Here is a 12,055-nt window from a genome sequence, read left to right as displayed (position 1 = left end):
TCGCAGTTTTGTTAATGCCATCTATTGGAAAACAGCGAGAGCTTATTCAACGTCCCATTACGTTTGAGCACAAGTAGGTTTTTTAACAAAAATTACTTTTTTTCATAAAATGTAAAATAAAATAGTTTTCCTTCAATTAAATTCCATCTGTGGACACTGTATATCACATTATATCAAATCTTATAAATTTATCTTACACACTGTATAGATATTTACAAGAAATCTTGTTTATTTCTTCAAATATACTTATCTCAAAGGTAATTCTGTTAATAATACGTACCTATGAATCCATTATGTTTAAAATATGCACCTAAGAGGGACTCCACAACATCGGCGACGTGTTTATCTCCAATATACTGGCATTTCAAAAATGTTGCCATATTAGAATAAGAACTCTCATTTTCCTCGGGTGGATATTCCTCTTCTAATATCTGATTAATAGTATCTTGACTCAAACGACCAGAAACTTGTTCCTCAATGGGAATTGTTAGATTGAATAGTGCATTGACTGAAAGTTCGTTGGAATGAATTCTTTTCAGCATTTCCTGTGGTATTTTAAATGCAGGTGGTAACCACTCTTCTTTCGGGGCCAATTCTTTAAATTTCATTATACCGCTCAGATTTCTCTTTTTAGCTAGATAATACAAATTCTTATTACTAACTAATCTTCCTTTCAGGGTGGTCGCTTTTCCCTCGTCGTAAGATGGAAAACGCAGAGATATATAAACAGATGATATCAGTTTTAAGAAGGAATCACCTAATGTTTCAAGGCGTTCTAGGTTAACTATATCATTTGCTTTAGCTGCGGTCAAGGCCCTGTACATCTCGGAAAGATCGGGTCCATCTTTGGTAAAAGGTTTGTCAAGCAACTTGATAGGGCGCTCTACAAAATTTTTATGATAAGTTAGAGCCAGCTGCTTATGGTTTTTTCTGTTGGGACTTTCATTTTGGTTTACTTTATTCTTATCTATACGCTGGGATATGAAATTCTCATAATATTCAATATCCATGGGAGTTACTTTAAGATCTCTTTCAATATCTTTGGGCTCTTCGATGTCATCCCACGGATACTCAGCCTCTAGTACTTTTGCAGCATAGTCTTTGTTGTACTGCATTGATGATGGCAAATTTAAAAGTGTTTCATCCAATGGTGGAGCTATTATCATTATATTCTCAGGTAACTTATCTTCTATGTTTGGTACATAGTCCAAGAGGTATTCATCCAGTTGCAAAGCACTCTGTTTGATGATTTCTTGACCCAGGTCAGTTTCTCTAGAAATTTTACAACGCAGTTCTTCTAACTGTAGTATATAAGTTATTCTATATAAAATGGTCGGCAAAAAACTAGATAGGATCCACAGAGACGCTGGAAATTCTTGTTTGACAACCAGTTCCGGTATCAAATATTCAGTCATTTCTTCATACACTTTGTCACGTTTTCGTTTTCCTTCCTTACCTTTTGGTTTTATAAAGTTCAACCGCTTGGTCAATCCTTTCACAAACAGCAAAGGTAGCTGAGTATTTAATATTTTCTGGTTATGTTTTTCATAAAAGTAGTCTTTAAAACTTCCATAATCTTCATTTGGAAATTCGGAGAGCGCGCATTTGTTTAAAGAAACTTCTGTAACGATGTACGTTGCAGGGTCTCGTCTATACCAAGGTGAAACGATTGTTCTTAAGAATGTTTCTTGAGTTACCTCTAAATTTAGTTTTTCTTCTCGAGTTAATTCCAATAAATTTTTTACATCTTTGTAAGTTTTAATAACGTCAAAGTTGATCGTTTCTGTCATTTTATCTACAGGTACAACTAATAACATTTCAGCCTCCTTGGTGTTATCAAAAATTAGAAATGATTGCAATATTTTAAGTACATCATCAAATATGAGAAGATGAAACCTTTTGATGGAATCTATTTCTTCCTCGTGGAGCGTAACTTGTTTCGCATTCACTTGTAGGTTTACATTAATTGTTCCCAAAGAGACGTATATCGGAAAATCACACAAAACTGGAAGTGGCTTCGGAGTGATTACTCCAAAACAAAGAGACGATGTGTAGATGTCGTACATAGTAGATTCATTAATATCTTGGGATCGTCGTGTGAAAAGAGGTTTTATATGAATTATGTGAAGAAACTGAGGAATGTTTGGTCGTATCTGCCCTTGAATATATGACGCTACCTAAAATACAGATTAATTATTTCTTTCTTGTCCCTTTATTTGAATATTTTAGCAACTACGAAAAAAATTTTAAAATCAGTTAAATTGACCTTTTGGCAAAATTATCAGTCAAGAGTTATTTTTAATAAGGAGGTTTATCTGATTTGGAATTGACAAATATTCATAAAAAAATTAATATAAGCTTAATGTGAAGAAAATCCTCAAAAAAAATTATGACTACTCGTAGTTTGGATACCTAAGAGACGAAATATTAATAAAATAATTTTTCACGATTTAGTACGAAGTCTTATGAAAATGCAGATTTTTTTGGTCTTTCCACTTAGAATGCGCAACAATTGACGAACAGTTTCCACAGGAACTTGTATAAATAGGATTCCAATATCTAAGGAACCATATGACAGCTCGGATTTTTTAATAAGAAAGTCAATTAATTGTGGGTATAAGGCAACCGATAAACGATTGGATCTACTCCTTTCTGTCAGAGCGAACAATCGTAGTAAAAATAAACGATCATTTTTCAAATCCAGAACTAATTAACCTAGGAGTCCCACAAGGGAGTGTGTTATCTCCATTACTTTTTATTTTCTTTGTTAATGACATGAATCAGTCTTTCACAGAGAATGTCAACGTTATAGAAATCGATTAGGTACTTGTAAGATACATAATTTATAATAATTCTCCTGCAAATTGCTGTCGTTGACTAACTTAACCTCCATATGCGTGATAGCGGCAACGCCGCGGTTCTCGACGTAGCGTATTATTTGAAATTCGCAGGTGTGACATATGATGTATATTTCAAGCTTAGGCATCCAAACAAACAGAATGATCGAGCGCGCCAGCCAAGTGCAACATTGCCAAATCTAAAGGCTTACTACTTTAGTCACTAGCGAATCTACAGAAACTATCACTTTAGTTTAGGCATACCCGATAAACCTCCTTAAGCTATTTTTGCCTAACTTTGGCAAAATCTCTGAAAAATTAAAATTAATACAAACTATAAATCACTATTTCTCTGCAAAATAGTTCTGAAAATTAATCCATTTTCATTTGTCAAATCTGATATATGTTTAAATACGTATAAGTCACATTTATTTAAACACAATTGGGCCCTAATATTGAATTTTTCATGAATAACAAATCTGATTTTTATGATAGCTTTTTTTAATTATATACACTAATGCAAACAATTAATGGGTCAAAAGAATTTCCAAATTTTTTCCGTTATTTTTGACAGACTGTATTTCGGTGAAAAATGATCGTATCGGGAATTAAAAATAAGCATTTTGAAGCTCTAAGATTCTAGTTTTTAGATCTTTCGGTTGAATTTTTTAGGAGCTACGGTTATCATGCAATTCTAACAAATAGCGCGACAAAAAAATTTTGCAATGGACTTGGAAAAATTTTGTTCAGCATTGCATGGACCAGATAGCTTGTTTATTCAGCTTCAATTTCTTTTTAATTAAATTTCGATACGACCATTTTTCATCGAAATATCGGATTCTTAATGGAAAAGGATCCTTTTGTTTTCAATCATCGATATCTCGGCGAGAAATGGTCGTACAGAGAATTGAAGGGCAGTTTCGAAAACTGGAATAAATTTCCTATAACATGCTGCCGTAACTTTTTTGAAAATTTTTTTTTCTTTTCATCTTTTACACGAGTTTTAAAAAACAGGAAAAAAAGGGTAATTCATGGTTTTTTAGAAAATTGACAGTTAAATTAGAAATATTCACGAAATGACTAATGTTAAGCATGACTTTTACAGTTCGATATACCCAGAAGAACCCTGTGAAGTTTCATCTCGATCTAGCAAACTGTTTCTTCATTTCAGTCAAACTTTTCAAAAAATTAAAGGGTCATGTTTTTTGAGCTTAAACACTTCATAATCATGATTTTAATGAAATATCGATTCTCATACAGGGAGCAAGATTTTTTTTCCTTGAAATTTCAATACTATGTAGCGTGTGCTGTCTACTACAGAGTAAGTCTCTACTTTAGTCAAACTGAAGTTAGATCTTTTCTAAAGATTTTATTTTTTTATTCACATAATTATCTCGGTTATTAATCTCTTAATGTGTATATTTTTTAAGAAAAATATGAGAAAACTAGTTTTTTTGTTACATATATTTTTTTTAAATAAGAAAATATTTATTTCCTGTGATGTATTATATACACATTACCCCAGTTAATTAATATATGCATAGAACAACTATGTGAAAAATTGGTAGGACTCGTATTGGAGCCACCAAAATCTTCAGCCTTCACAAAGGACGTTCCTATCCTTGTTAATTCGGGTAAATATTTTAAGCAGTTAATTTGTGATACACAATTAAATTAAAGTACACCATTTTATCATTAAAATATAAAAACTTAAAACAACACATAATAACAATACAAGAAATCAGTGACAAAATGACACATTACTCATGTGAAGAGGAGTTACACAAAGTGGGTTCTTCTCCTCTAGACAGGCCTGCTCATAAAGTATTTTTGGAGTACCTAATTAAGGTACACAATTAACCCCTAGTTTACTGCCCTAAAAACAAGCTTAGGGCCGGTACTTTCAGTCTAGATTAGATAAATATAAACCTCGGTTAAACTTTAACCCTTCGTTTCGGTTACTTTCAAACACTGTCAACCATTAACCAGGAGTTAAAGTGGGCGTGTCCGTAGTTAAATTTAATTGGAGCATCTATCCGCGATTACCGCCTGATTAACGTGGTTTTGATACTTTTGACATAACTGACGTTTTTAAAAATAATGGATTTGAATGAATTGGAGGAGCTATTCGATGATAACGATGAAGAAATGATAAACTACGTGAATAATTTGCGTACATATGAAGTAAAAACACGCATAAACCATTTTGAAAAGTGTACAGAAGAACAATTTTTTAATAGATTTCGGTTTATCAAAAACACTGTCAGGACAATCTTGCTTCCACTACCTTAAGTTATTTATATTTGCTATTTTTCTTGTTAATTAAACCATTAGATGTATAATAAATATGTGTTTCTGTTTTTGTTTTATAAGTATTACTTTGTGGTTATCCAATCACTGTTATACATATTGTCTATGAAATAAGACGTCAATTTGAAAAATTTATTTACCAAAAGTTAAATATGAATCTTATACCAGATTCGGTTTTAAAACGGCTAATAATAACATGATGTAACCCTTAACATTACTATATTATAATTTACTTATCACAAAAGTAACACGTGATTTGTGTATAATTTATTATTAATGAGAATTAAGATAGCCCCAAACTTTGTTTAAGTTTCATATTCAGTTCGGATTTCAATATTTCTATTTTTATTTTTTGTTCTTCTTCTTGCAATCTGAATAGGGTCCTTAAGTAAAGTTTGTTCTCCTTTTTTTCTTGTTATCCATTTTATAGCTCAACACACACCGCAAAAGTAATTAAAAAATCGTAGATTTGACAAGGAATGTATGACATATGACATGCATCATAACATAAAATTTAAAATTTGTGTACGACGTACGTCTTTCCTACTATCCTAATTCAGACCCAGTTTACCTAACCTAGTGTTTGAAAAAACCGTAAAGTATCCAATATCCTTTAAATTTGAGTTAGTTTACTGGGATTAATTTATAGATCGATTAGTTAACGGTGTATTTAATCTAGACTGAAAGTACCGGCCCTTAGAGGAACAGCCACAAAGAAGTCTAATGTCTGATTTTGAGTACGAACTTTCTTTTTTTGTTTTAGTAATTTTATTCTTTCTACTTGTTACTGATTCTTTATATTGTTATTACTGTTCGATAATCATTAATTTTTCAATAATAATAAACTGGTACATTTAGTTAAACTCAACTAATAATAGACATGAATAAAAAAACATATTGTTTAGAAGCCTTTATAGGCCAAAAATAGAATTTCAATAAAAATTTGTACCTTACCTTTTTTACTTAGAAATAAATCTATAACTTAAAAAAACACCAAAAGAAAAAAACTATCATAAAAACAAATTAATTTTTAAATTTTTTTGGAGATGGCAAAATAAATAAAGAGAGATTATGCAGATTATACAGCAGTAAAGATTTTGATTAATACTAGAACTTGTTAAAAACAAGACATATAAGTAAAAAAAATATGAAAATTAGTTTTAAACTTACCTGCTTTTCATGCAAACGTCGATTTCTGCTTGTACCTGCTTTATCTTCCTTAACTTTAGGGTAATGAGTGAAGAGAAAACTGACATCCTGCTCAGGAACTTCGTTTTTTCTGGGTAAAAGGTGATCGTTTAATTCACCTATTTTATGAAGTAGTATACATGCTTTCAAAGCAGCTGCCCTCTTAGCTGATTTAATACATTTCATGTAATCCCCCTTAAAAATTATTTAAAAAAAATATATTACAGCATTGGCAATCACATTATTTGTTCTATAAGAGATAAAAAGACTACATCGATAATAATTAACAAGATAATAATTAACTATGCTAAAATCGTTAGAAACACAAAAGAAAAAATTAGATTTCTGGTATCAAAGAACATAGTTTGACTTCATTTCATAAGATTATTTATTTTTTAAAATTTAAATGCTTAATACATTTAAAATAGAATAAAAAATATGCTAATAAAAAGGGCAAAATTTTTTTTTCAGATAGACAAACAGTTATAATCGATCTACTCATGTTCAAATCTTTTGACATTGTCCTTTCAAAGTTTCAGTTTTTCTAAAAGTTTAACGTTTATACAGTCTGTCTGCGGGTTGAGTTTACAAGAGGACAAATGGACCAAAAAGTGAGATATAAAAAAAAGGCATTCATGATGAAAGTTTTTGCTTGTTTAGAAAATGCGAATCACCATGATGAACTTCAATTTTGTTGTACAGGGAGGGAAATCTTATTTTGCGTAAGAGTAAACATACCCTATTTTGCAAGTTACGAAAAAAAGTCATTATTGATAAAAGTTTTTGCTTGAAAAACGAATAAGATAATCCGCGGACATACTGTATATACATTTTTTCTGTCAATATTTATTAATTTCATACGAGAAATGATGCTACCTGATGAAACAAACAAAATGTAGATACAAAAATATCTGTTTGTCAAAAGTGATAATATGGAACAGCAAGCATACAGGATTCTTTGATGATTGCATTATTTAACAATGGGGTTTCAGATATTAACAGAAAATGAAATAATTTGACAAAAAACTTTATTTTTGCATGAAATCATTGGAAATTAAAAGAAATATAAAATAAAAATGAATTTGGCAGACAAGTTCAACTAAAATCTCATACCACTGTCCTCTTTTTATTTACTATTAGGGTGACAAAGAGTTTTTTTAATATTTATATTATGGTGAAAAGAATAATAAATGGCTTGACGGAACAATCATAGAAGAGTCAAAACTTAAAAAATTTGTACTGGCTATTAAAAAATTTGAAAGATCCAACAATATTAGAATATAAGGAAGCAAAACAAAATTATTCTGTAACTCTCAAGGCAAAAAAACAAAATTTCTTATCAGAACAAACTAAAAGATTCGTCGATAGAACCCGGAATATTACTAATATAACTCAAATAACAAAAGACAACAATGTAATCACAGATCAGTTTGAAATATGTAATACTTTCTGCACCTACTTTTCAAAGGTAGCGCAAAACTCGTTAAATGGAATATACTCTGCCTCCCTGAGTAATCTCTGTTCAAATCGCAAACATTGTTTGGCCTCAATCTTTTTCCATGATATAACTGTAGAAGAAATTGAAAATCATCGGTCACAAATGAAAAATAAGTCTTCAAGGGGGCCCGACAGCCTACCAATAAAAGTCTTAAAATACAGGGTGATTCAGTCATAATGTCATTAATTTTAACCACGTATTCGGAAGGCTTAATAAAGACAGAAAATCGGAAAAAAAAATTTTTTACTCGACTTTTAAAAATGAAGGAAATCAACCCATAACTCCCGCTACGAGGGCTGCCCTGCCGATGCCCGGATGCTCGGAAAATTTTGTAACGTAATGTCACGAACAGTTGTCGGCTAAAGGAACAGCGTTGCCAAGTTCAGGTTCAAGCTCGCCAGGTTAGTATTTGACATATAACCGACCACTTCGTACACTCGATGCACCTGGGCGACTACAGCTACTACGAAAACAGCCGGTATTTTAGATTTTAAATTAAATTTGTTGATACGATTTTCCTTTGATAAAAGACCGACAACTTTTTGCTACTACACTCGTATTAGTCTAGGGGCTAGGGGCCAGATAGGTTTCCGTAGCCAAACAGAATTCCACGGCTGCAAATAACTTATTTTTAAGTATTTTGACTTCTCGAAACCAAAAAACTTGGTGGCAAAGCCTGAAAGTGGTCAGTTTAATTGTTGTTAACAAATTGAATGTTTAAATGGCTGTAAAAAGTTTATTTTTATAGCTAGTACAATTTTTTATCTGTTAATTATTACGTTTTCTCACAACAAACATATATTTTTTTGAAAATTAAAAAAAGATTAACTTTAACCAAAGTTATTGCAAATTTAGTGCAAATATATTACATTTTCCGTCTCTGCGCGCACCAATTTTACCATATCTCTGGTTCAATTGGACGGATTGAGACGCACATCTCATTTTAAAACTTAAACTTTATTTTACAAGATAGGTAAGTTCCATTGATTAATTAATTTATTTAAAAATTAATGGCAGCTTAGAAAGTTGTGGAATTTCAACGAAAATGTTGGCTTTATTGGTTTATAAAACTTTTTTTGTTATTCAATTTTTATGAAAAGCCAAAAAAGTTACCGGTTATTGTTCCTCGCATCCTAACAATGATTTCATGCCTTGCTTGATTGTTAGAATGCAAAGAACAATATCCGGTAACTTTTTTGGCTTTTCGTCGAAGTTGAATAATAAAAAAAACCTTATAAACAATTAAAACCGGCATTTTCGTTGAAATTTCACAACTTTCTAAGATGCCATTAATTATTAAATAAATTAATAAATAAATGGAACTTAGAACCAGATATGGTAAAATTAGTGCGCACGGAGACGGAAAATGTAAGAAATTTGCACTAAATTTGCAATAACTTTGGTTAAAGTTAATTTTTTTTAATTTCCAAAAAAATACATATTTGTTATGAGAAAACGTAACTATTAGCGAATAAATTGTACTAGCTATAAAAATAAACTTTTTACAGCCATTTAAACATTTAATTTGTTGATAACAATTAAACTGACCACTTTCAGGCTTTGCGACCAAGTTTCTTTGGATTCAAGAGGTCAAATATTTAAGAATAAGTTGTTTGCACATCTGGCTCCTGGACTATATGGTGCACGTGTGCAAATTAAAACTGGGTTAAAAGGTTACTGAACCACAGGTTACCCTAGGTCGGAAACACGACGTACCGAGTTGTTTATTTGTCTCCGTCCCATTGTTTTTTTATGGAATATACAAGTCTCTCTTCTAATTGCAGTCAATATTTAAATACTGCATACAATTTATCCTCTCTTTATAATTTATCTAGTGAGTGTTGGTTTTTTATGACATTATTTCTGTAACGAAATTGAAATGGTTATGAAATGAAATTTAAATTATTTGAACTTTTGGGGTTTTGTAACTTCAATATTAAATCTTATTTAAAGTGAAACAGCTAATTTCTTTGCAGCCATAATAGTCACATTTGGTCAGATGAAACACACTACTACCCGCACACTACTCGTCGGTGGTATAGCTTTCAGAGGAGATTCGGTGTCAATGTCAATGGCGATCGTTTAATTGGGCCGCATTTTCTACCTGAACATCTGAATGGGCCGCGTTACTAATTTTTAGTAGAATTGTTTGAAAACCTTCCCCTTCGGGCTTACAGCAAATGTTGTTAAAATATTAAAATTATGATGCTAATAAAAACTGATTTTTGGCAAGGCATGCTCAGACCTCGAGGTTCTTGCTGGGCAACAATAACAATTTAATATGTTGATTGCATAAATAAAAAATAATTTATAGCATTTTAAATTATTATTGGTTGACGTGAGCAAAACCGTTTATTTATTGTCTTTATATGAGCGAAAATATATAAATATGGCAACGTTGCATCTAGGGCGCGTTGTTCATAGGTTCATATCGTAGCCGTGCATAATATTGTGACGTCAGCCGGTCAGTAACAGCCTGAAAAGGGGGTTAAATAATGATTTGAAAATATTTTTTTTCAGCTTAAATATGCATTTAAATTTTTTTTTAATCACGCCATCGTATTATACTCATTTTTCTCTATCTGCTCTTAAAATTAATGACATTATGACTGAATCACCCTGTATATTTCTCAATATATAGTACACCCTTTATGTTTTGTATTTAATTTGTCAATTCGGTCTGGAATTTTTCCAGATGCTCTTAAAATCTCAAACATAATACCACTTTACAAAAACGAAGAAGCCGATCTTATTGAAAACTTTATTATCCTGTTTCTCAAAACTTTTTGAGAAAATAGTACATAGTTGGATTTATAATTTTATCAATAAAAAATGTCTTTTAAATAGCAATCAACACGGTTTTCGACCTAAATATTTAACAAACACGGCCGCATTTTCATTAATAAACCACATTTACGATTCAGTGGATAAAAACCTATATATGATAACTCTTTTTTCGACCTCACAAAAGCTTTTGATTGTGTCAGCAAGGATTTTTTAAATAAGAAAGTTAATTAATTTGGGTACAAGGCAATCGATAAACGATTGGATCTACTCCTTTCTGTCAGACCGAAAAATCGTAGTAAAAATAAACTATCATTTTTCAAATCTAGAACTAATTAACCTAGGAGTTCCACAAGGGAGTGTCTTAGCTCCATTACTTTTTATTTTGTTTGTTAATGACATTGATCAGTCTTTCACAGAGAATGTCAACGTTGTATTATATGCGGATGATATAACAATCTGCATTACTGCTTCATCACCTGATGAACTGCAAAAGAAAGTAAGTTTGACTCTTCTACAATTTTATGGATGGTGGTCTAATAATAAGCTTATAGTTATTATTAACTCCACCAAAACTAGATACATATTTTTTCACAAAAGGCGCGAAAATCCAAACATTTTAGGAAAAATGAATAACTTTGTTGATAATGTTGACACTACTAAATTCTTAGGATTATATATAGATGAACATCTTAACTGGAGCAACCATATTAACCATATATTAAACAAAATGAAATCAACCTTTTTTGCCATAAGAAATCTGAAGAGTTGTATGAATAGACAATATTTACTAAATATATATTTTGCACTGGCTTACTCTCATATGAAATATTTAATAATTTACTGGGGATATAGTTGTGACTTTCAAAGAGTATTTATATACCAAAAAAAAATCATTCGGTTAATATTTTCTTTGAAACCCTTGGAGTTATGTTGCCCCACACTGATAAGAGATAAAATTTTATCACTTCCATGCGTCATATATGAGGCAAGTGTTTTTATCAAAATGAATGGTGAATTGTTTCCCAGGCATGACAATGTTCATAATCATAATATAAGAGGGAAATACAACGTACTGATAAATAAATTTAATTTAACTATGTATAAGAAAGGGCCTTTCTATCTCTGTGGAGATATTTAATAATTAACCGACACTGATATGAGAAGAAGGAAACATTAATAAATTTCGTAAGGATAGCTTTGCTCATTCCTCTTACAGAACTGTTTTTATAGTTTGCAGGAATTTTACAATTATGACAATCGTTAAAACAAACTTTTTATATTGTATTTCAATTTTTATTCTACTGTGTTCCTACTGACGTTTCATATCCTGTAAAGGCTGGCATGAATAAATGCTTATTATTATTATTAATATTATTTATTATTATTATTATTAATATTAATATTATTATTAATATTAATATTAATATTAATATTA

At 30.9% G+C, this 12,055-nt stretch overlaps 1 protein-coding gene across 1 annotated transcript in view; it reads right to left on the bottom strand.

Annotated features, from left to right (window-relative positions):
* LOC108912648 (endoribonuclease Dicer) overlaps positions 1 to 12,055 on the bottom strand; it is a 33,073-nt gene that overhangs the window by 8,516 nt on the left and 12,502 nt on the right. The window contains exons 7-8 of the mRNA XM_018717953.2: positions 6,318 to 6,530; positions 281 to 2,177 (exon numbers count right to left, since the gene is read on the bottom strand). Coding sequence (XP_018573469.1) covers positions 281 to 2,177; positions 6,318 to 6,530 — 2,110 coding nt within the window. The remainder of the gene's footprint in view (positions 1 to 280; positions 2,178 to 6,317; positions 6,531 to 12,055) is intronic.

Source organism: Anoplophora glabripennis, unplaced genomic scaffold (assembly GCF_000390285.2).
Source record: "Anoplophora glabripennis isolate ALB-LARVAE unplaced genomic scaffold, Agla_2.0 scaffold547, whole genome shotgun sequence".
Taxonomy (NCBI): Eukaryota; Metazoa; Arthropoda; class Insecta; order Coleoptera; family Cerambycidae; genus Anoplophora; species Anoplophora glabripennis.
This window is presented reverse-complemented; position numbering and strand designations above follow the sequence as displayed.